Source organism: Coturnix japonica, chromosome 6, assembly GCF_001577835.2.
Source record: "Coturnix japonica isolate 7356 chromosome 6, Coturnix japonica 2.1, whole genome shotgun sequence".
Classification (NCBI taxonomy): domain Eukaryota; kingdom Metazoa; phylum Chordata; class Aves; order Galliformes; family Phasianidae; genus Coturnix; species Coturnix japonica.
Window position 1 is genome coordinate 21,085,011 of NC_029521.1, and position 26,187 is coordinate 21,111,197.

Below are 26,187 nucleotides of genomic sequence, written 5' to 3' on the forward strand. Positions count from 1 at the left end.
TTGCGTTTTCTTCCCATGTTAGTTCTAAGTATACGCACGAACAATGTGTCCTCAATATTAAGATAAAATTTCCACCAAGTCCCATTTAGACTTCAATTTCCCTGTTTGCTATTTTTACTCACTCAACTCCTAAAGCCAAAAGGTAATTTTATTTGGCTGCACACCCACTAGAAAATGTAGAAAAGCTTAACTGCCAATATCCAAATGAGAACGTTTGATAAGTAGACTGTGAATTGTGCAAAAGCGTGGATAAAATCTTATGAAAAGTTAGTTTAGAACTGCAGTTAGACCACAGATGACAAAAACACAATCTTAACACTACAAACTCCTGCCGTAGTGCAGTGCATTAATAGTTCTCTTTTATTTAAAGTCACTTCCATGCGAAAGCAAAGTAGTTTTCCCATCACATAGTGACTTCTTTAGGAGGTGTGTTTTTGGATCTCCTGAGCATCGTGGGCAGATATAAGAAGGTTTTTTCTTCCCCAGTCATTCCCAGCTTAGGCTTTGTAAGGCAGTAATGGAAATGTCTAGAAAACCAAACACTCTGTAGGATGTTTATTGCTTGGAAAACTAAGAACGACATCGTCCAAAACCAGAGAACAGGAAAGCAGGACCTGCCATAAGCATTCTTTTCTGCTGTAGAGCATGGAGCAGTGCCACTACCTGCTATGCTATCCAGGTGACTTCAGTCATCTGTTTGGATCCATCAGGTTGTAACAGCATCTGGGTCCTGAACATTTGGATCACTTTAGCAGCCAACTCCTATGCTACCATCTTGTTTCGAGCATCAAAAAAATTTGTCTTTTAGAAAAGACCTGCAGAACACACTAACTGCTAAAGGACAGTGACAGGAATGCAGAGGAAGAGCAGATACATATTGCTGTGCTCCAGATAAATTTGTGCAGCTGTTTATGATAAATGTTCCCTTACTCCAGTTTTTTCATGCCTTCATTTCCTCCCTTCCTTTCTATTTACAGAAAATAAAATAGTACAAGTCCTTGCTTTCAATTACACGCAGCACCTGCTGCCTGTTCTGAAACAGATGTCTGAAGCATCATTAGGCGATTACTGCCCAGCCTTTTTCAGTGGGACTAATTTCAAACATCTTTTTGTGAAATCCTCCTCCCTCTGCTTCCTCTCCATTTCTCATCTTTTCCTACATTCAGAGGTCCAAGAAAAATTCCTCTCTGTATCAGTTTGCTCCTGTTCTGTTTGTTCTGGATCATTGTAACCACAGACGAACAAAGAGACTATAACTACTGTGAACCAGGAATTAAGTTCAAGAGACGTTATTGGAGAACACAAAAAAGACAAGGTGAGGGAAGAAAACAATAAGGGAGTACTAGTCAGCAGTGGAGGCAGCAGTTTGAGAACACCAGCTGGCTTGGTATGGCTCAGGCTTTGTGGACATTACAGCAAAGAAGTTTCACACACATGCAAGAACAACTCCTACAGTCTCAATGTGAATGAGTTAAGTTTTGGCAGAAGGAGAGAAAATGAACTCCCAGCACCCTTTTTCATTTCCTTACCACCTTGTACACTGGCAAGAAAGCACATTTTAGAATTGGGGAGGCCTGTAGGGCTTTCTGTGCTGACTATTGTTGGGGAATGCATTTGTGGGAACCAACTCCTCTCTCTTGGATCCATGTATCACCGTAATATTTGGATGAGGTCCCCACTACTGGGAGGAACCACAAACGTCCAGTTCATAACAGACTTGGCACATGCTTCATTGAATCACACTGACTGTTATGCAGTGACATGTATTTGAGGTTTCTCTTACCATTCTCCTAGCAGAGATGGGACTACTTTCCACTCTGCTTTACTTTAATCTGGGGAAATTAAAGAGATTAATAAAGAAAGTAGATGTCTCAACCTATCCAAGCAGCTATTCCTCCCGTTGTCAACAAAGACAAGCAGATGTTTGGGCCTGTACATGCTCACACATTCACAGCTTGCTCATCCCAGGCTAAGCTGGCACACAGCTCCAGTTCTGGCTGGCACGAAAGGAGTGTTCATTCTTCCAATCAATAACAAAAAGCGAGCTAAAACAAGTGCTGTAGGACATGCTGTGCCAGGTTAATTGGCACCACACTGCTACTTGTTGAAAACTGTTCCTTAAGGTTATTTCTCTCACTGGCAAATTCCAGGTTATGTTCGGGCAATTTTGTTAATCTGGGCCGATTTCAACTTGTAAGTTACTGCGACTAAAACAGTATATTCTCCACAGTGCATTTAAAACACATTAGTGGGAATGGGCTGGTGGCATCCCTAACAATCCATTACACAACTCTCTACCTTGATAAAGATGCTGCAGTTTCCCATCATGCTCATCTGCATTGGGGAGACCTCTGTCAGCAAACTTCAGGAAGTAACAGTCCATTCAGTCCTTCAAAGAGCACTGCAGAACAAGTAAACAAGTAGTTCTCACTGCAGAAGTAGCAAGAATTGGTTCCTTGTGATCATCTTGTGTGCAATTTCTTTAGCATCGTATGACAATTTCTTCCTTCCCCTTACTGTTGGCACTCATTTGGGCTTCCCTGTTCTATCAGTGCCTCCACTTTATCAAAACATGCGAGACTAAAAGATCTTCAGGTCCTTTGCCCCCTGTTAACAAGCCAACAGAGTACAAAATCACTTGGGACAGTGAGATAGAAGAGTCTGACAAACGCCCAGACAGACAGCACAATTACATCAAACACAGAGTAGAATGCCAGCTTCTCATTGAAAAAATATATCAGCCTGAGAGGAGACATTACCTAATAGATGCACAAACTACAAGTCTACATCAACTTGACAAAATACCTATGTGACAAAAATCTACAGAAGGACTTGAAAGTGCCAGGGGGAGGCAGATGGCTTCTGCCATCTGTAAGAACAACTTGTACTTGCTCCAGTTTGGGCAAGATACAAGTGTTTTAATTTTAGGTTCTATTTATTTCACACCTGGATATAAGCAAAAACTCACATCTAGAAATGTTGAGGGTTTTCCTGAAACTGCAGCTCATTCCTGTTGCAGTCTATGTGGTAAAGGAAAGATAAAGGCTGAAGCAGATGATATCTGCCTCTTCTGGTGCCCGGACAAAGCACAGCCTGCTGGAAACTGAGTGGGCTGTGAACAACATCAGGTTGGTTAGGTGGAGAATTAAGCTGATATTTTCAGTTGCCAACAGCTTGACAAAAATATCTGAGTTAGGAAAGATAAAGGGAACAAAACAGGAAGGAAGGGGGTTTGACCACAACCCATGGTACAGAGCTGAATGATGAGACTATGAACAAAATGAAAGGCCTGAGAAATGACAGTTAAAGGCGAGAGTGGAGGGCAGAAATAGGTGGAAGAAATTAGGGAGAAACCCTCTGTGCTTGAGAGGGCACATTGCTGGGAATTAAACTCAAGCTTCCTGACTCAACATTTGCTCACCGGTCTGCAGAGTTGGGACATGAGGGATGGAGACTGCTGAAAGAACAATAATGAACACAATGCTGCACTGAAAAAGGATGTTTCAAAATTCAGGTTGCCTGTGATGTATGAACTTGCTCCCCCTTCATTTAGAAGTATAAAGATACAATCTTTGCTAGGTACATCTTTTCTCCAGTAAGCCTAGGCTCAGCTTACTCCCAAAGTAAAGCAAATAGCCTTTATTTGACAAGCAGATTTTCAGTGCTTCGTCTCATTCTCCACACAGCTCTGTGCCTTACTGGCTGCTCATTTATGAGCTCTCATTCTGAATAATGAATTAGCAACTTCTGCGTACAACATTCATTGCTGAAATAAGCAAGTATAGACAGATCCACCAAAGTAACAGCTCAGGGTCACACAGCAAATCATTTTCTTTCATTTATTACTTTCAAAGAAAAGCTTCATTTCTCAGGTAGTTTGTATACACGCCCTCATGGGTACAAGCATATTGTCCAACGAATTGATAACAAGAAAGTACAGAAATCATGTGTCTGGATTTCTACTTTCAGGAAGCTGTCATTTGAATCAGAGAATCCCTAATGACTTACTAAGGGAACAGGATTCTACAAAAAGTATTCTATACAAATATGAATCAGGACATCATAACTGTCTCATAGGATACAGAGATCAAAAAGACATGACAGGTAAAGCAACATGAGAAAGATAAAGCTGATAGTAAAAGCGAGGTAGGATTAGAGCTAAATCCTGCTCCAGCCTCTGGCCATTCATTCACACGTTACCACTCAGACATAGAGTTCTCTCACAGCTCTCACTTGCAGATCTCGGGAGTTTGTAATGGTTGGTGTTATCAAAAAACAGGCCTTGTGTCCTACATCATAGGGAACCATATTATCCACAATTTACAAAGAGGAAACTGAGGCATGAAGTTAACTATCTTTCCTCTCATCTGAGCAGATCTGAGAAACTGAAGGTAAAGTTATTCTGGCCTTTCTTTCCTCTCCAGACAAACATTTAGCTTGCATTTTGCCAGAATACTGAGGTACAAAATATTAAGATTCTATGGTAATTTTCATTCTAAGGTATTGCATTTCTATGGAAACACACATTTTTAAGGCAATGTAAAAATGCTGACTGCTTTTAAAACCTCCGTTTTACTTACCTGCCTTTTAACTGTTTCTATGGAAACCAGAACTGGCCACAAAGCAGCCCAACATGAATTCTCACTTGTCAGTTTTACCTTTAAGTGCCACCTTCAAAGTCCTTTAATAAACCAGTAATGGCTGCATTGCCTGAAGAGTGTTCAAACTAAACAGAATGAGAAAGCACGCTTTCACTGAATGTTCCACACAATATTTTGTAGGTGTGGTCTCAATCTAAGAAGTTTTTTAACAGTGTGCACGATATGACTTTGGTTAAGGATATGATCTGTAAACAGAGAGACAGTTTATTAGCAGTAAAAGCCCTAGTGTGTGTAGTTTGACTTACATAAAGGTGACTTATACCAGTATGGGTATGTCTAGACTGCTGTCACAGAAGCATACTGTAGAGATGCTGAGTAAACAGGTAAATCAGCCTAATGTGAGCTCTGTGCTCCCACAGCAAGCTGGGGTACTTCTGTGCAGGCGTATGTACATGATGTTCCCTCTAAGTTCCTCTAAGTGCAGGAGGGGGAATGAACTGTATCAGAGTAAGTGTTGGGTGGCTACTGAGGAAGAAATAAGGCACACAAAATTAAGGCACAATTACTCCACACTACTGATCATAATTGCAATCTGCATAACTTAAATCTAGGCCACACTGTTAATTTTTACCTTGACCTTTTCAGCCTTGTAGAAAAACAGTAGGCTCCCTTGTGTTCATTCATATTATTTCCCTAATCCAAGTGAGAAAAATCCCTTCTTCCAGCTCTTGAGGAACAATCTCCAACAGAATACACCCTTCCAAGAGCTGAGTGTTGCCAGCAAGGACCAGCTTAAAAACTTCAAAGGAAAGGCTCTTTACAGAGTGACTGATCTGTCTTTCCTTAGTAAAGCTCCTCACCCCTCATCTTCATAAGGCTTCAGTTATCAGTGCTTTTAAATCACTACAGAATAGGCCAAACATGGCACACTTTTTGTCTGCATCAATTTCTGATGCTTAGAAAATAGAAGGCCATGAGTTTTAGGCAGACTTCACATACAGAAATACATTCAGGTCCATATTAAGATCTGACTAGAAGATACCTAACTCTAAGTACAGCTGCTAATGCTAGGAGTAGCGGCAGCTTGTAGGGAAGCCAGTTATTAAGCTCTGCAGCAAGTAGGAAAATGACAGTGAAATAACTCACAGTTTCCCACTAAGAACACATACCATCTCTCCAAGGCTGGGGTTTTCCACAGGTCTCTGAGTGCAAATGCCAAATATTTAATCACTCCATTCTCTTAGTCTATATCTCACTGCAGTCACGGCTTGGAATGAGGCATATAATCTAAAAACAAAGCAGAAACCTGGCACACATGAGGCTACTCACTGGCTTTCCTCATGCATTCAGTTTATTTTTCCCTGCTATGTCAATCCTTATAGGGCTTCACAACTACATCTGCCTCCTGGAAGCCTGCTGTTTCAACTGTTACAGGGAAGGCGCTGAGCAGAGAGAAGGAATATATTCTTCCCATCCTACTCTTCTCAAATTAATGGTATCACCTCCACACTATTAAGCAGATTACTCAGATGATCCCCTGCAGCAGGAAGTTCTCCAAGCACAGATGAACAGCTCTAGGCTTTGAATAGTGGCATGCAGCAGAGTTCTGATTATTCCAGGTCAAATGTCTTGCATAGGAACCTTTTTCAGGCCACTGTTACTTCATTAATGTCTTTTGTTCTGCTGCAAGCAAGGATATGGACAGCATTTTCCCTGAAAGTGATAAGGAAAGAGAAGACAAAAGGCAATGGGAAGACTGGAGATCACAGAGAGCCTTGCTTGTTTTTATATTTTCTGTTCTAAAGCACTTGGTTTTTGGCTTATATTTTGTGACATACAAAGCAATGTAGAAATAAACAAAGACATTAGCTGATTTTGAAACTTCTGGTCTGTACAGAATCCAAAACATGCATCAATAGTGCACATGGCAGCCAGGGGAGGTCCAGACAAGCTTTACAAGCAGTGGGGGAAGCTACAGAATGGGGAAGGGATGCAGTTCCTCATTCCTGAAAATTACTTTTCAGAGGAAGGTGGGGTCTGTTTTAGTAGTGACAAAGCTGTAGACATTCAGGAATACACACAGACGTATACATACACACACATGGGTGTGCCAACACTACCAGGAAGAACAGGTAACCTTTAGATTGTTTGCTTGCATGTGCTTTCCCTATTGTAAAGCATATATAAAAAGAACAGCTGTCACCATAAGGAAGGATCACAACATCAGTCTTTAAGCCAGAAGGACGAGTCCCGATGTAACCACTGCTGAGAACGGAAGTCCTTAGCAGTGACTTCTCTTTAGGGCTCACTGGATGTAGTTGTGAGAAGGGCCATGTCACATCTCATTGCTAATCAGGGAAGCACACATAAGCAGAAAACCCATGGTCTCTTCCAGCTCCCCTGCTATAGTAGCGTGTCCAGAATTAGTTAGGTACAACGTTCCCCATTAATAATGAGGAAGTCAGCAAGAATATTAAAACAAATATTGGGACCACTTCTCAGAAGCCAGACGAAAATAGCTGTTACAGAAACAGAAAGCTCTTTTTTGCCCCCACTGAGAGCACAGTACTTAAAAGGTTTTCAGTGCCAGAGTTCTGCTTCAGACATTCCTTATTCTTTATACTTTACCCTGATGGGACAAGAACTAACGCATCTTATCTTCCCTCTTTAAAATGCCATATAATATCCTTCCATAGTGCTGACAATATCGCTGTTGCTCTCCAGCACTTCCAAAACACGTTGCATCACCACTTCAGCCAGATTGGGATTGTAGGTCTGCTGAACACAACTCAGGACATGAAGAAAATGGCAGCCTTTTTCAGCATCTGTAGAAAAAAAAGAGAGAAAAATGTAGCTAAGCATGAAGGAGAGACCTCAGCCTAACTGCCTCCTTTTCAATATTATAATCCAAATTAGTTGGGAAAACAAGGAATCAAAACAAATGGCATGAGATGCATGTATTCAGAAGAAAGAGATCTAGTCTGTGCCAGCAGTTCTCCAATTCAAAAGTCCCTACTGATTTCACTAGGAGGTGTCAGGGCAGTGACACGAGTGTGAATTATAGCTTTATCAGCTAATATATAAAGCTCATATAATACAACCTGACAGCGAAGATAACTTCAGGAGCACCTCCTCCACAACCCTTCTATGCAAACCATCTACTTTCTGCAACTGCAGTTCATCAGAATCATAGAATTGTTTGAGTTGGAACAGACCTTTAAAGGCCATCTAGTCCGACTCCCCTACAGCCAATAGGGACACTGACAGATCGATTATGAACAGAAGAAACCAAATAGAAAATTCTTCTGCCCATATCCAGTATTTAAAACACTGAGAACAGAAGGCAGGCCTATGGCCAGATGTGACTGCTTGCCCAATGCTGGCATCTTGTGGAAGAACTGTCACAATGCAACCTTCATTCACCTAGAGATCCAATCCCATTCACACACTTCACGCTTCTCAAACAATTACTGAAGTAGAAAGACACAGAATTTCAGTATCAAGCTTCATCTCTTAAAATGAAGAACAAGCCCTGAAAATGCACATGAGAACAGAAGTACATAAAATAGTCTGTTTTACTAGTGAGCAAGCCAGAGACAAATGTCCTCAATGGCTGCAGTACAGCATGCAGCTATAGTGTATCTGATGAAGCCATGACTTGAAGCCCATCTGTCCCTACCAACAGTTTCACCAACAAATCCTGCACACTTACTAAACATCAGCACTGCAGGATATGGGTCTCCCTTAAGTCTTCAAAACAACAAGAGATTTTTCTCCTCTGTGGCTAACAATGGAAAACTAGCAAAAATGAAGCATATTAGCACAAGTGACTTTCCTTCAACTCATTCCTCATCTCAGACATAAGGTAAACTGGACAAAGACACTGAGAAATCTGCATGGAGGTCTGGGACCAGGGAGATTCCTGTACTTTATTTTTGCTGCTTTTGTTTCTATCTTAGCCAGTCCCTACCTGAGAATTGGCTAAGCCCCAAAACTGCCTTAGAAGCTGCCTAGAAAAGTCACTGGTAAATAGGAGGAGCTGCTCAGTACAGATAAATACACAGTTCAGCCCAACTCCTATTAGACTATGGTTCAAGCAAGGATATTTCTTTAGAAGCCTGTGGCACAGCAAGATGAAAGACCTTTGCGGCTGGTAGCCAAAAACACACTCACCACCCTAGGATGGATAAGGACAGAGAACAGAACAACGCACCTACCCACTCTTAGTGACTGTTGATGCAAACAAAGTGGGTACCTGTATTTTGCATTAGTCACGGGTTTGTCATAAGAAAGTCAGCACGCCCATCCCTGATCTACAGTACATTAATTTCAGTCTCGATGAATTAGTGACTCAGGTATTACCCAACAGTATAATACATCTTTTGTTCTAAACACTGGCAGAAAATGGCATTTCAGGGTACTTGCAGGTATGTACAATAATTAAAGTAGCCCAGATACATGCCTAGGCTACAAATGAAATTGGATGGAATACACACTTTGCAATGGTGTGATGTTGTTCCTCTTGCATTGACAAAGAGTTTATCTTTTGTCCAGGTACTTCAGGCTACAATTAACTATCTTGCCTACCAGAATCAGAAGGGATAGAGTTAGAGAGGAACTTTCACTTGCTTCATTTAAACCTAAAAACAGAGTAAAGGAATCAAGAAAAGAAACAAGTCTGAATTAAGTCTACCAATTTGGATTAAGTCTATCATTCTGCAGTTCAGTCTGAAGTCCGAATTGTACTGTCACCTTCTTCTGACTGTCTTTAAGATTCTAGATAGACTAGAGTGGACTCACATAAGTGAACATCAAATTAGGCTGTTTGGAATTAAAATTACAACCAAGGACTATCATGCTGGCATATATCATATACATGATATGATGGCATATACACAAACATCAGGGTTTGTGCAGCTCATACTAATCACACTGAGGACTTTTTATTTGTGCAGCAGTTCCAGGTAGCTGGGTTGGTTCTGAAAAATGTATCATTAAAAATATATATATTATTGGGGTTGAAGCAGTGCCTTGAAAGCAAGCAGAGAATTCATTGACATGGACAGACAACTTTGACTTATCATACACAAAACAGTTTTGTTGTCATGAAAGGTTAGTATTGTTCTTGGTGAAAAATGGGTTAGAATTTCTTTCAGCAAACAAGGAGGCATTATCACATTCATATTCACTCGCTATGAGCCTGCTCATTATGCCTGACAACCACCCAGCAGAGGGGGCCCAACATTCAGATTGAGTTCTGCACTGCTGCAGCATCCAGTGACAATAAAATGCCCAGAGGACCCTCTTGGTTTTGCCTGAAGCTTTTTGGTTTCCATTCTTGAAATCCTTTGTTACCAGAAACCAAAACACTGAAATGGTTCTTCTGAAAATCAGCAGAGAAAAAGAGTCTGACTTGGGAATTGTGCTCTCTACAACAGGAAACTAAACAGATGGAAAGCTTCAAGGAAAACAAGAGGCTCTGCAAAGCATTTGCTGTTCTTTTACTGCTCAGTATGAAAGATGACTTTCAGAACTAAAGGCTCTGCAAAGTTTCTTTTCTGTGACCCACCTACCAGTTTGTCTGCTGTTGGTTGGCTGAAATAACTTTTCCATCTATGACAGAGAACTGAGAGTACTTTACCACTGTGATAACACATACCCAGCAGTCACCCATTGCCCTGTGTCACCTGTACAGATGTTCTGGCCTCTACATAGTGGGCCAATTATGAAAAAATAACCACAAGTTTCCAAGAGAACTACCTGATAGGTAAAATGGATGGAAGAATGATTTGCCTTTTACAGAGAAGGTAATTGTTAATCGGATAAAAGACAACAGGCCAATATGATATGGTAATCTGTTGCAATGAAATATCCTCAGGCAAATGAGACCCATCTTCACCTGCTTGCCCAGTGTCATCTGCTTCCATCATCCCCCAAAGAGACAAAACTTTTACTTCCATCTATAAACAACATTACAACCACACCACTGCTCAATGCAGCAGGCTGAAAACAAAAATGTCATTTCACTTCACTTACCCTTTTTTCTCTACAGGATAACCATCATCGATCAGATCCTACAATAACTATAGTAACTATGATGGCAATTTAATATTATACATCTTATGTTCTAGTCAGTCATTTAGTCTTTCGTACATTCTCACCCACAAATAGCTACACTTAGCAGCCAGATCCCTGCTGGCACATTCTACCCAATGAATTGAGACAAACTCTCTATCAACCTATCTCTGTAATTAGCAGATAATCAAGCCAAGGACAAGTTATTGCTATGGCAATAAGACACAGTAAGAAACACGGATAACTCTGAAAATAGACAAGGTACATGACATGAAAAGAAGCGGATTTTCTTTCTTTTAACATTGAAATATGTACCTGTACAAACAACTACCTGAGCTCTTGCACTTCCCTAGAGACTTACAGAGAACGTCCTTCTGACATAAGTGAATTTTATTGTTGACTTAATGGAGACTGTCTACATGGCCAATTTTATGTCAACTCCCATATAATAACTGAAGCAGCAAGATATGCTACCTCTCCAAAGTTCAAAGCAACTGCAAGGTGCTGACCTAACTTCCTTATATATGTTTCCTCCCCAAATCTATATATTTTCAAAAAAATAGAGATTTAAGATAATGGCTGCTTATTTTAGTTGTGACAAGTTTGCTTCCTTCTAGGCACATACTCTCTCACTGTGCTTAAAGGAAGCTGCAGCTGCACTTCTTTTAGCCACTCAGATGAGATACAGGAGCAAATTAGCTTCATGTTCAAGGCTAAAGACAAGAAGCACACCAAATCTTGCATCAGAAGATTTTGTCGTCAGCATATCAGCAACTGCTCATCAGAGACCTGAACGCACCAGTACTTACGCCTGGGTTTTCGACAGTCTTCTTTGATCACATCAAGGGTCACTTTAAGCAGCTCCTTATCATGGTCGGTCACCTGGAGAAAAAAAATAGACTGCTATAAATTGTCAATTTATTTCACAGTAGATGGCATCAATGTTAAAAAGGAATCCAAGGTTCTGATGTATTATAAAAGCTTACATCATCTTAACTACAGTCTGCATGACACACAGCCTCCAAGATGAATAACAAATGTTCAATTTTTAATTACCTTTCTTTTTCTTTTTAGCAATGTTAGCAGCATTCAAGAGTTAAGAGAAGAAAATGAGATACTAGAAATGTGTTACCTCCCAAAAGAGGGAGTTAACTCACAACAGAATCCCAAGTTTCAACCTAACCCCAATAAAAAGACCTGTTCCAGTCTTCACTGTGCTCAACCTAACCCCAATAAAAAAACCTGTTCCAATATTCACTGTGCTCTACTGCATCAGCACACCGTTCAGTAACCCAGTAAACACCAACTACACCTCAAATAGCAGGCGAGCTGAAGAATGGTATTGAGCTGCACAAAAAAAAAAAAACCAACAAAAACCAGCTCAGTGAGCAATATGGGGTAAAAGCAACAGTGAGGAAAGCTGCAGAAGAGCCTGATGGATATACACACAGCTTCTCTTTCTGAAATATTTCTATCTTAAAGCTATAAAATAGTGATACCATTGGAAAAGCTTGAAATCACAGCTCAATTCCTTACATGATAGTACAAGTCCTTGGAGGTACCAGGTTTCTGGAAAACCACTCCTTTCTCTTGTAGTTTCTTTATTGCTTCCTTGAAAACACTGTGAATCCTTTTAGAGCTGGATTCACTTCCTGAATTCACCTGGAAGGGAAAATAATGGTGAAGCAGATGGTGAGAAATCTGAGCCCTACTGAAGCTGACAGTAATAGCTTCTCAAGACCTCAAGAGATAAAAGAACTTCATGTGATTCTGTTATGCATTTTTATTCATTTGAAAATTCAGAAATCTTATCTGTTCCATATGAACCAACCAACACCCCAGGGTTAAAAAAAGACAACCCAGAAGCTGTACTATTGCAAAGAAACCAGAGATCTTCTAACAGCCTTCTTTGTATTTAGCAGCTATTTAATCACATACCGAGAGTTCTTTTCTTATAGAATAGACCCATAATGCTTACAGAGAGTTCGACTGTAAAGCTGATCAGCTTTGATGATATTCAGACTTCTCCTGTAATAAGGGATATATGGGAGGAAGCGAGGAAGACTAGAACTGTGTAAAGTGATTCCAGGAGGAATCCAAGTGCTGAAGATTCAGTCCCCATGTCCTGATTTGAAAACGTGGCAGTGTCCAATGAAAACAAGGAAACTGGCAATGGCAATATTTATTTCTTGTCCCTTGGCTTCCAACTTTTTGTTTGTTTGTTTTTACGCATATTCTGGCCATGCTTTTAAGAATTTCTCCACAGAAATGAAAGGAGAAATCAAAAAATTTAAACAGGTATATAAGATAAGGAATGAAAGGTATCAGTTCAGAAGACGAGAGAGAAGATGAGCTTCTTGTTAAAGAAGAATAATGTGCCTGAAAGCCTGTAACTGGGGAGGCTATTAGAAGAAAGGGTTCAGTACAGTGCTAAAAGGGTAGGAAGAAATGAGGGGAAAAAAAAATAGGGAAGAGCAGGGTTTGTTTGAAAGCAGAGCAAAAAGAGTGGGATGACAGAAAGGGAACCGGAAGAAAATGAATCAACTGTGGAGAAGAGACTGTAGAGGTAGATAAGATTAAGACCACAAGTTTACTCTTTTCCATCTCTATCAGCCCTACGGTATCTTTCAACCTCACATTATCTACAAAGACTGCTTCAATTCTCCTTTTGTTGTTTCCACATCTGTTGGGAACACACTGTGCTCCCTGTGATTTCCTTCAAGACAGCAGCTAAAGTGTTTCCCACAAACAACCACGGGATGAATGGAACCAGACCACACCAGAGCAACCAAAGCAAGATTTGTCGAGCCATGTTTTCAGCTATCACCATAAACGCTTCCATTCTGTCCTAAAGAAAAGTATCAGATACCATGTATCCTACTTCATTCATCAGGGCAACTCAAAGAAGGAGTGAAACAGGCAACCATCATGCACCAGTATGAATTCACATGGGCACACGGTAACAGACACATTAGTAACCTAAGAACGTCTTTTCACGAAACATTACTTCCATGCATTTATAAAGTCTTGACTGAAATTCAGCCTACCTCTAAGCTCCGAAGCCGATGCATCAAGCCAGGAACTGTTTGGAGATGCAGTGAGGCATGTATTAGCATTAGCACACTGCACATTTTTCTCTATGCCCTTCCCCTCAGTGTTTCAATAGGCCATAATCACAGCTCTCTTTTTTCCTTCCTCTCTCTGTGCCCCACAACAGCTAACTATCTTTTTTTCCTCTCAAGTTCCAAAACTTATTCCAAAAATAATTACCTAACAGTTCAAGATTTTTACCACAGAACAATGGCTATTATTCCCAGTCTTTATTGGCTTCAAGTTTTCTCCCGTTACAGAATTCAGTGTCTGAATGTTTGTCCCCCTAGGCACCACGGCTATACCAGTTTATGCAACAACAGACACTGCTTTCAATGACAAACTTGACCTTACGTTTGGACATCATTCCAATCACGTCATTAGTACTGCTGCAATATTTCCCATTCATAATGCCTCCTACAATGAACTGAAGAAATAAACATAAAATGTGGTGAGAAGGGGTTTTGTTTGCTTGTTTTATAAATGAAGAGTGAACATTTTCTCATAGAAAAGCACACATAACCACACCTAAAATGGACAGACTGTGCCTCTAACAGATGCAGGAATAAATCCTCAAAAATTCAAGAAACTGCTTGCAAAGCAACCACCTCAAGACTGATCAATTTTTAATGTGAAAGCAAACATTTGAGAAGGAAAAAAAAAAGATAAAAATATCTCCAAAGAAGCGCGATAATTATTCAGTTTGGCTTAACAGTGAGATCCCGTCAGAAAAAGGAGATAATTAAAAGCAGACTCTGTGTGAACTGACACACAGCTCTGCCTGGATGGATACTGAAACAGAATCACTAAGAACAGAAGTCAAGAGATTGACAGAGAGAAGGCACAGAGGCATTCTTGAGAGTGAGGAAATAAGTAAAGCAGCTGCTACATCTCAGCATCCCCTCAAACACACAGAGTCCAAGGGAACGAGCTCAAGGGGAGAAGAACTGCTGCCAAAGAACAGACGAGGGCTCCTGCCCTCTTTAGGGGCTTTAACAGTATCCTGAGTAGATGGAAGAAGTTATATTTCTTTAGCATGCTCTAGAACGCACTTCTACTTCTTTATCCCTCTGAGTAAATTAACCATTTAAAAGTTTCTTTGCACACACAACCTATAATTCCTTAGTCTGTTCTTTTATTCACCCCAAATATCTCTAACTTCTCATCCTGCCCATTCAAAAGTCAGCAATGTGTCTTCTTAATTCCTTGTCACTTTCCTTTATACCAAACCAGGCCCTCATTTCTTCTAAGCTTCCACTGTCCCCTGAGAGGCAACGTACACTGAAGCTTGACTGCAGAGCAGAGGTCTAGAGGAGGTTGGACACAAGGCTATACACAGACAAAAGAAATCTGAGACGATGAAATCCTACCCGATTTCACATTCCTGCTTTTATTTCAGGAGATTGAAAAACGCTTGCATTTCAATAGTTATAAAAACGTGTCTGTTGCTGTTAAAGTAGTTCCTTCTGAGTCACAGCTTGTTAACTATCGCTTTACTTTTATGAAGCTTTTCATCCAAGAAATTCAAAGCATTTTCAGGTATTAAGTAGTTTAGCTGCTGATCCAAAGCAATAGCAAGATCGAACCTGGATTTTGAATTAACCCCTCGCAATGTTCACACATCATCTTTCAAAACATCTCCCCTTTGGCAAACCTTAAGTTTCAGAGAGCACAGTTCCAGGCTCCCTGAAGTGCTGACAGCAGCTGTTCCCCCCAACTCTCCCAAATCAGGTTCTTTTTTAAAATGAAGCTGTTCATTCAAACACAGGAGCACCCTAAAATCATTCATCGGTTCCATAAAGCACACCTTCCTCCCTTTATCCCCCAGCTACTGAATGATGATTCTACCATCCACAGCTTCCCTCCCAGGGCCAGCCAGGAAATATGTAGTGAAGCCTATAGAACACACATCTCCAGAATTAAAACTGGTATTTCAACCAACATATTCTAGCTGGAGTCTTTACTTAGCTTAGTGGACTGGTGCTGTGCAACCAAATAGTCTCTTTATAGCAAAGTAAACTTCCTGTACAATCAATAATTGGTCAAAGAATGAAGTGGTACAGGAGTTAGGTTGAACGCTGAAAGTATATAATTGGCTCTTCGTGAATCACGACACACCCTGATTGAGTTCAAGTTTCCTGGTATAACCTCCCATGTGATACTACTAATAGAAACTGTGCCTTGCAATTTCTCATTAAGCCTTAGTTTAGACAGGTGACAATTTTAGTGACAGTGATGATAGGGATTTCGGATGTGTCAGTACTGAAGTCCTATAATGAATAGGCTTTGCTATATTCAAAGTAGCAGTGAAGCTTCCTCCAGAAGCAGAAAGACAAGCGCTGACATCAAGAACATATAAAACAAGGCACTGTGTTATACCTATAGCGTATACAACGTGCATGGCCACACTAAGAATGAATAATGCAGTAAAGCTCTTGGTTCAACTACCTGTCACTGCTGACCTTGAGATCACACTCAAATTAAAATCAGTGTCTGGAAAACACAACCAAGTTGAAGTTAGTGACATGCATGAAGTGGAATGACAGTACTAACACAGCTCACACTATAGCTTATACATAGGGGTACTGGTTCTGTGAAATAAAGCTTTACTACTTTCAAAAACAGTAACAGATCTCATCATTTATAATAATTTTTAAAAACACCAAGCTACTAGTTCTTACTTATCCTCTGTAACGACAAAATTAAGTAACTAGTATGTGTTTAAGCAGAGGACACGATTAGAGTTCAGCTGTACGCATCTGCTGGAGAGAAATTTATTCTGGAGGGCCAGAAGACCGCACTGCTGCAGAGCCATTAGGACTGGAACTTGGTACTGTAGGACACACAACTTTGTGGGACACAGACAGGGTCCAGATACAGTAATACTGAAAAGGAATAGAGAAGTGCTGCCTACATCAAGTTACCCCCAGCTACTTCCTCCCATCCTCATGCCTTGTTCTGCTCTGCTGCCAGTGATTCCATAGCAGCTCAATGCCTCAATGAAAGAAATTTTCCATAAGAAAATAAAAGTACCTGCACATTGTTTGTCACAACAAGAGGGTAAAAAAGACGAAGAAGGTGCACTAAGGTCTGCACAGAAAGGATGAGAGAAAGAAAAGAGTTTAAAGCACAACTGTGCTACAACACTAGAAAGAGGATAAAATGTAAAAGCCTAAATATCAAACCACCCCATCCCTTCAAAGCCAGTAAAAGTACAAGAAGCAAACAAGTACATATTTTGCACTGTAGCTTAAGGCTTACAGTTTGGCCCACTCATCGAGCTTGTGCCTTGACAAAATGGTGTAACATAAGTTCATTCTACACCAGAGGTTCCCTTTATCCACTTGGTTTGTGCAAAACTGAAGACTACAGAGGGAAAGAAAGGGAGGAGGAGAGATCAGATTTCCCTCCTCTCTGCAAATCAAACTGGGTACTTGACCCTTTCCCAACTGTGGGAACTAACACTTTCAAGAGGCTGAGCAGAGGAATAACAAAATACATATCAAGAGCATTACTAGGAGCACTCCTAAGGCGTTCAGGTCACTTGACAACTGAATGTTGTTTCTTATGCAAAGAGATATAAGCCTCTTTGCAAGGAATTAATACCAAAGGGCAATGGGGAGAACTGCAATTTCTAAATAAGCATCTGTGTGCCCAAATTCCTGGGACATACACTCACACTTCTGCATCAGGGTCAGGAGCAACAGCTATTAATTATTATGACAGCTCCTCATGACTATTAGCAATGCTGATGCAGGAGGAGGAGGGTTGCGCCTTTGTTTGCTCTGCACCGGTTCTTACAATGGCTTTGCAAGTCATTCATCTTAATCTGTCTATAAATGCTAAAACTTCAGAGATGGACATTTCCAGCATCACTTACAATGAGCACTACTTCCTTTTATGTAAAAGGTCTGGGAACTCTTAATATTGTTCCAGCTGGTTTAGAAAAATACCCTGTCCCATTCTGGATATTTTAGTAACAAATTTTTCCTGTCACAAATCATACAAATTCCTGTCCTTGTTTACATCCACAATTGCTTTAAAGCAAACAGCAAAAATGCCCTTAACAAAAACAAAAGAAACAGTTATCAAGAAGCAGTTATCAGAAACAGTTCATTGAGGCAAACAAGAACAGAGAATGTTTTCATTATTATTTAGCCTCATCTGCAATGGACTGGCTGTGTTGTTTATTTGTAAGAATTAAACAAACTATTAACATAACAGCACTTTTATCTTTACAGTGTATGTCAAAATCAGGCACTGAAAGTGAATGCCATGGACTTATTTCTCTGCAGAAAACCAGAAAGTAAACAAGTGAGTCACAGTACTCTGGTTTAAATGCTGAAGTTGCCATTGGTAACAAGGTTAAATTCACGACTGTTACTCCTGCAGAAGTTTGTCACTCTACTCCAGTAGAGAGCCTGGCTTGCAATTTATCCAAATAACAAAGAATAATATGAAGCCATTTTACAAAATGTTTTCTGTTCTATCACTTTGCAGTTTATCAAGACTACACTATCTTGCTGGAAAGCTTCTTAACAATTTAGTTACATGCAGCTGCATGTAACCAGTTTTCATTTGTTGCTCCTTTTGAAAGCAACATCTATATTAATACACAGCACTTCAAATGAGAAGTAAGACAAATAAGTTGTCCTCCCTTCTCCTGTTGGGAACATCTGCTTCAAAGAGCCCAAGTGCCTTAAAAGGATCTGTGACATTACTCACAGATTTAGGTAAGTTAGACTGTAAGGTTACTCAGCTCACATACAAGTTTACCCTTAAGAACAGAATTATCTTGGAACTTTCTTCACTCCAGTTTTAAATATCCCAAGTGACAAGGCTTCTCAAACCCTGGAAATAATTCATGCAGAAAGCTGAATCAGGAATAGGCATTTGTAGTTTCTGAATCCATTGAAGGCATTAGTTTCTTAGCTGGTTGCTTAGACTTGCAAAAACAACACTGTTTTCCCCAATAAAGAACTAGAAACAATTACTTTCACTCACCTGACAGCTGGAACTAGATTTAGGCCCATCAGCTAGGGATACCAGAGAATGAATTGTTTCCAACTCCTGCTGGTAAAAGGTCTGAATTTTGTTTTCTAGTAGGAAGTCTCTCACTTTCTCATGCAGTGTTTGGACTAAGAAATCCAAACTTTCTGGGCCACTACAGAGAACAGATCAAAAGTTGAGAAATACACTGTTTTTAAAAACAAATGTCTTAAGTGTAGCTGGATAGACTGGTTTCAAAAGATCAGAAGGTATTTTACTGTCCTTAGGCAGTGAAGAGTTTGAATCTAAACTCTTAACTAAAGCAAATTATTTTAAAATGCACTGAACATGTAGGTTCAGATTCCCTTGTCCAGATTCCCCTTCTGCAAGAGATGCAAGAGGTCTGTCTATGCACAGTATTTTAATACCTTACTAATAATCTGTTTGGTGCTTTTTAATTCTATTCTCAGATCATGGACAGGCATCTTATCTGTACAGATCATTAATTGTTCAGAAGAAAAGAAGGCTGTGATTGTAGGCTTGTGCAGCGTACAAATTGCAGTGGGACCCTGTTCTATCTTCTTCCACAGTTACTACATTAACAAATAAGCAACAAAAAGTAACTGGTCACCACACTTACCTCTGTCCTGCCCCTGGGCTTTGGAAAGGTTTATCATAAACTTCTCTGTACAAGCAGGGGAGCTCCAACATTCTTGAAATCTGAACATCACACACAGGATCATCCACCTTATCTGAAGCAGCAAAAAGAACAGATGTAGTTGGCTTTTAAACAGGCAAACCTCATGTGGAACAATAAAGTTTCACATATCAGTATTAAATTGACAGATTTTGTTTCCTGCTGTTGTTATAAAAACAAAACAAAACCACAAAGGTCACTCCCACTTCTACAGTCTAAAAGGAGGTAAACGATCTGATTACCTGAAGTAGATGAAATTAGCACATAGTAAGGAACTTTATTTTTGCTGGCCTTAAAGCAATTTAGAAGCCACACGAATTTTATGGACCTCTTTCAATGAAACAATGGTGTTACTACCAGCCCTTCAATGGTTTGTTTTTTCATAAAACTTCTGTTTGGAAAGGAAAGGAGAGCATAATAGCCTTTCAGATTTTTCAAGGGCTGAAAAAACTAATATTTTCTTTTTTTTTTTTTAAATCTGAACTACACAAGGTTTTTAAAAGACAGGCTTCCCCAATTACACAATAGCACAGACACTAAGGAGAAAATATGTTATCCAACTGGAATGTCCTAGGATATAAATAATTGATTGCTGCTCAAAGAGCTGTGAGACACAGGGCCAGCAACCATTGATCTCTGACTAAGCAACTCAAAAGAGGGAATCATTTTCAGGTATTCCGTAGAGACAGAAAGTTTAGGAAAATGGGCTTTAATGTAAAAACATGGCAATAAACTGCTGTCTGTCCTTGGAATGGATGATGTGGGCTGTAAACAACAACTGTTCCTTCAAAGCAGTTAATACCCTTGGTTAAGTGTGACATAGATGTTAATAATTTTCTTTCCTATGAGTTTGGCTGTTCTATTTCAATACAAAAAAAAAAGTGAAGAGCACTCACAGATATCCAAATATATCTGGATAATATTCTTGTATACATTCTAATCATCTTTTATAAACCTTCCAGGAATACCTTTTCTACAGGTATTTAGTCCCACACATTAATTGGTCTGTTTTCTAACCTCACAATTGCTAAAACTAAATTAAAGGCATACGAATGCAAATCTCATTTTTCTAAAGAGATGCCAGAAAATAAAGCGGAAATCATTCAATAAACTACACAGTTTGGGTATTCAAACAACAACATTACACAGCACCGATCCCCAGCACTCACAAAAACATGAAGACTGAATTTCTCTTTGTTGCCTGAAGGTCCGGACATGGCCTCTGACCCTGATGACATCTCCAATCTGCAGCTTGGTTTTCTGGCTCACCATTTCCTGGAATTTCTTCATCTGTTCAAGCACTTTAAGACTGCTGGGGGTGCCTGGGCTGTCTGTAAGATGTGATGGAAAAGCAAATCAGGCATGGAGGCCAGATGCCTAAACATCACTGCAGTCATATTGCTAGAAAGGGGAAAGGTCCCAGGCTACATTTGTCCTGGGTAGTAAAACTTTTGAATGATGATGTTAGCTTATAGTATTACATTATTTAAGCAATTCACCTGAGGAAGGGATGAAAGGGAAGAGATGCCACAGATAGATTGAAAAACTGAAACGTGAATCGGAAATTGCCAAAACTGATTTTGTCATACTAAGAAGGAGAGGATCAAAAAAGGAAAGAAAAAGGTCAGCTGAATGTTTGTATAAAAGAAGCATGAATCACCTGAGGTGAGGCCAAACCATTCATGTGATGCAATGCAGTGAGATGAATGCAACATGACAGAACTTCATTTTTATGTAATACACCTTTGCAGGAGAGTAATTTCTGCATAATTAAAAACCCAAATAATGATTTAAGAACCTCTGATCATCATTACCAACATTGAAGAAAATTTCCTGTGCCTCTTGGGAGCTGTTTTCTATACCTGACACAAATTAATTCTCATTAATAAAATAACACTCATCCAGTCAGCACTATTGTACATGTGGAAATAAGAACATTTGGAGTCCTCACTCTGTGTCAGCCACTGTTTCATGCAATTCCTGCCATAAATTTATGTTCCTCACACACACAAAAAAGTAATCTGTGAGTCCCTGTTCCTTATTTGGCAAATGCGAAGTGTAAGTTAGTATGAATTATCTGTGTGTATACATGTACTTGTTCCACAGATATCAACACTTGTTAACTCCTACATCGAGCTTTCCCCTGCCTTTTCTATGCATATGTAGTACTGGAAGATTACACTAGTGGCATTTATTTCAATGGGTTTGATTGTCTTCAATCCCCCTTTTAAATCTACTTTTGAGTTCATCACTGACAGCTTACACTTAAACAGAAGGAAAACATGAATGCAAACAAGGAATTCTGAAACCATTTTATCTCAAGGGTGGAAAACACAGATCGAGTTGGTGGTCAATTGACTGACTTCGTAAACTGTAAGAAGAGAATTCTCTGAAATATTTCACAGCACGGAATTGAAACACATTATGCTAATAAGGATAAGGCACAACAAGCCATAATGTTGTTATTATTGGCACCGTCACTGGCAACAACACAAAAAGTAATACGAAGCTCCCAAGATGGTCCAGGCTGTAGGATATGCAAGTGAGATCATTTACTAAATAATTTAAGATACAAACAAAAAGTACAGTCACAAAGAGGAATTGCTTAATAAGTTACCTGAGAAAGACCTTTCTGCTACCATGGGATTTTTCCAGCAGATACAGTTTATAACCCCAGTACTATCATCCACTGTAAACATAAAGAAATAAATATAAGAACTACAGGGAATAAGAAAGCAGGTAGTGATGTTCCAAGAAATGAAAATATGCAGATACTCTTAGCAATCATTTCCCTGCATCTCTCGTTCTAACCAGGGGGACAGAAAGTGGGGCTCATCTCCTGCTTTCAGTTTTGAAACAGTCTCCAAACTTGTTTGTAGAACAGATCAGTGCTAAACAACATGCCTACATGCACGGCAAGCAAAATAGCAGCTGGTTCCTCAAAAACTAAAATAAAGAAAATCAAATAGTGACAAATGACAATGATTTACTGCATATATTGGGTACTGGAGGTTTCTAATTTAATTGATAAAGTCAGAAGATAAACCGGTGCTGAAAGTTGAAGCTAAACAAATTACAATTAGAAATGAAGCACAATGCACAGAAACATTAATACCAAAATCAGAGAATGACACATCAGGGCTAGTGGGGAGTGAGGAGGGAGGTAGAGTAACATAACAAATTAAGAGTTTTATCTCCAGCTACACCACTTTTTACTCTAATATTGCAAGCAAAGTCCACTGGTATTTCCTATTTAAGAGCTTAGAAAGGCAGCTACATATCCAGAAAGGACAGAGGACATGCCTATGGTTCTGCCCTAGGCCAAGGATTCCTAATTTAAGGTTCCACTAGTGGCATGCAAGCCACTTCCGTATTAAAAAGCTTAATACCTACCCTCTCCTGAGCATGGCAGCTATCTGGATTTTCCTGTCTTACTAGTACCTAAGCAAAAGAAGTTCTGATTCCTGCCCTAGGCACTGTATTGTTCAAGACACCAGAAAAGGAAAAGAGAAAAAAAAAGAACAGAAAACTATAAAGCTATCAGGAGAATCAATTGTTCTACAGATCAAGAGACTTTCTATGGGCAGCTTGCCCAGCAAACATCCTCTAAGTAAGAAGGTACCATGGCAAGGATCACATTTTCAGTCCAGCTGAAACTCCAAGCGCGTTGCTCCCTGGGCCATAACTGCCTCCAACACTGACCTTCTGCTCTTCATAAATAAGAATCCACAATTTTCTGCTGCTCCTCAAATCAGATACTATAAAAAAACAAAACAAAACACCCTTCAAACCAGGTACTACAAAAGTACCAGCAGTGTTTACCAGGAAGGTACTGATTGGTACCTGCAGTCATTTCCTCTGGGAACTGTAGCATCAAAGCAAAATGCCTATGCATTGTCTCATATGTTTTGAAACAATCTCCCTATTTGAGGGTCCGATCTCAAGCCATTGCCTTGTCTTCCTGTTTCCCAGTAGGTGTGCTGAACTACTCGGCACAGACACATTCTTAATAGTGAACAACATTTATAAGGTGCAGGCAATCCCAAATTCCATCACTAAAAGTATGGCTGTTTCATTGCTATCCCCCTCCTGAGCTCCTGCACCTACAGCAATTTCAACAGATTTAGTTCAGCACTAGTGTAGACAATGATCCAATTAACAGGGTTTCCGCTCTTTGGTACAGATGAAATGCAACTATTTTGGTAGGAGGAAGAGCCATCACACACCATATCAATCCACTGATGCAAGCCAGCAGTGACAATAAGAAACATGGAAAACAACATTTCACAATTATTTTACTGCACTATGTAGACGTTCCCTTAGAGCCCAACAGACATGCTTCCTAAGAATAGCTTAGAAGCCAAACAAACATGACTGAAGGATTAGGAAGCCAGACCATTCCTCATCAGCGTGACTGTTAAAAATTGAGTCCTAGAGAGACCGACCTATTTTTGACCACAAAGCTGAACTTGGGTTGCAGAGCCAGGCCCTGAAATAAAGCTCAGAAATAAACCTTTGAGCAAAAATAACTCCCGAACTGCAGGTGAATGAAAACTATTGCAATTGTATTCTAATTAGACAGGAGAATGTTAATCTATTTTAAATGCACTCAGAGCATCTACGAGCTTATGAAAACTTCCTGGACTCCCCGCGTTGTCCTTCCTTACCTCCTTGTATTTCATTTTATTGTTAACTCTTACACTGGCTACCCCACCCACCTTGACACTTATGTTAACTGTTTGAGTCCACTCAAAGTTACCTGGTAAATTAGTAACTGTGTTGATTTCTTCATGACAAGAAGCACTTGTTTTATGTAGGGCTTATGAGAGTCTACTGAGACTCCAGCAAGATTTTTGTTTGTTATTAATGCAAGTGTTCAGCCGTTCAGTATGGACTCAGAGAGTAAGAAAAGCCACATCTGGTATTGTTTGGTTCTCTTAAAAAGGAAAGAAAAGGTCAGAAAGGTGCATTAGCTAAAAACAGAAGCTTGTTGAAAGCTAGGCTTTAATTAGATATTCTTTTCCTAACTGATCATAAGAGCAATTAAGAAACAAATCAAAACAACAAAATTTATCTGCTGTTTTACATGGCATATAAAGTTATTATTAGCCAGGAAAGAGTTAATTCACTCTCTTCTAATAATTACTTTGCCACCAGCTCTGGCTGTATGGATTTGCAGCAAAGAGAACACCTAAGACTCTCTTAAAATAAGAGGTATATATTCTGAAGTAGACAGATAGGAAACGAGTGGGAGAGATGGTGGCAGCGACACAAAGGCATTTCAGTTCTCTATCACAGAAAAACTACAAAGGGGCAATTGCTTTGTAAGTCACTTTTAAGCAGATGGAAAGTGAGCAAATACTGAACAGTGCTCCAATTGATGCAACACCTGCTCTGTGACTCACTAACCAGAGTCTGCCGAACTGAGAGATGCAAGAAGTTATAAGCAGGAAACTGTCTAAGAAGTTACAATCCTGTGCTGCTAGAACCAGCCTGCCTGAAAGAGAGGGCCGGCTGGTAGAGGCACCCTGGCAGGTAGCCTGAGAATTCAAACCAGGAACTGCTGGAACAAAGAGCAGAGTTAGATGTGAAAGGACAGCAGGAAGGCAGGCTGAGAGCTGTACTTAAAGGTTGGCTGATCTAACACTAAGTTCTTTTTGTTTCTGGTTTCTTTTTATTTCTACTCTTCCATTTTCTGTTCCAATCAAACATTTCCAACAAGCTTTACGTAACACTGTGGCTAACATGGGAAAGAATTACCCATTAAATTGCTTTTGCCTGGGTCATTGTGATTCTGTCTCCATTTGTACACTAGTGCAATAACAGAATAATTGCCGACGTTCAATTTATTTCAACACTTCATTCCATCATCATTTCTTAACTTAGGCACTTGTTCAGTGTGTTCTGCTTCAACTGACTGAGCAACTTATGTTTTAAAATACATAGACTTGTTATTTGGTGTAATTGCAGGGTAGAAACATACAGAAAACAGAAGGGAAGAAAAACACAGCAGATATCCTATTTAATAAACTTGCAGGGACACTTAGGCAGAGCAGACTCAGCTTTAAGTAGCTACACTCTGTTCAGGGTATGCTTTGTGCACTGACAGCCAGTGCTATGGTGCAACTGCAGGTGTTATGGAAGCTGGAACCTGGTACTAAGCTGTCAACTCTATCTTCTCAGCACTGCTCTCAGTGGGGGAATTACTGCTGCCTCCATCTTAAAAGCGGAAGAACTGGGTACAAAGTGACACTCTATAACTTGCTCCATCAGTCGGAAATTTGTGGTGGTAGAGACACCGGACACAGGTTCTTCAAATGCCTGCAGAGTAACGATCTATGCATTTGGCTCCCCTTCCTACTGTGAGATGACCCTCCCCCACCTCCTGAAACTTGCTGCCAGTGCTCCAGTTTGCTTTTTCAGCAGACAACCAGATGGTTCCAAGTTAATGAAACAGTCTGAATGTAACAGGGAAAAGCAAGAGCGAGGAGTTGACTGAGTTGGTGGTGGTGAGGTTTGGTGGGTACTGCAATGGTTGGGCTGGATTTGCTAAGACACTTTGGCACCTAAGAATAAACAAGCCTGACAGACACTAAAACACACAATAAACACACAGAGTCAGAAGGGGTTTCTAAAGCTCAAAAAAGGAAGATGTGACTTCTCACTTACAGAAATCATTAAAACCATTTATAAGTGACCAGAGAAACAGCATATATGTGAAAGAAAAACAGCGGA

At 40.0% G+C, this 26,187-nt stretch overlaps 1 protein-coding gene across 15 annotated transcripts in view; it reads right to left on the reverse strand.

The window, feature by feature from the left end:
* Positions 1 to 1,273: 1,273 nt before the first annotated feature.
* The window catches only part of STN1 (STN1 subunit of CST complex), a 42,259-nt gene continuing 17,345 nt past the window's right edge, over positions 1,274 to 26,187 (reverse strand). For 7 of the 15 annotated variants that reach the window (XM_015867046.2, XM_015867047.2, XM_015867043.2 and 4 more), the window contains 7 exons: positions 22,070 to 22,141; positions 20,622 to 20,783; positions 19,396 to 19,507; positions 18,771 to 18,930; positions 12,213 to 12,338; positions 11,486 to 11,558; positions 3,826 to 7,426 (listed from right to left, as the gene is read on the reverse strand). In XM_015867046.2, coding sequence (XP_015722532.1) covers positions 7,269 to 7,426; positions 11,486 to 11,558; positions 12,213 to 12,338; positions 18,771 to 18,930; positions 19,396 to 19,507; positions 20,622 to 20,783; positions 22,070 to 22,141 — 863 coding nt within the window. In that variant the 3' untranslated portion in view covers positions 3,826 to 7,268. Of the gene's footprint in view, positions 7,427 to 11,475; positions 11,559 to 12,212; positions 12,339 to 18,770; positions 18,931 to 19,395; positions 19,508 to 20,621; positions 20,784 to 22,069; positions 22,142 to 26,187 lie in introns of all 15 variants that reach the window. The other 8 variants (XM_015867051.2, XM_015867048.2, XM_015867054.2 and 5 more) reach the window with 5 other exon arrangements.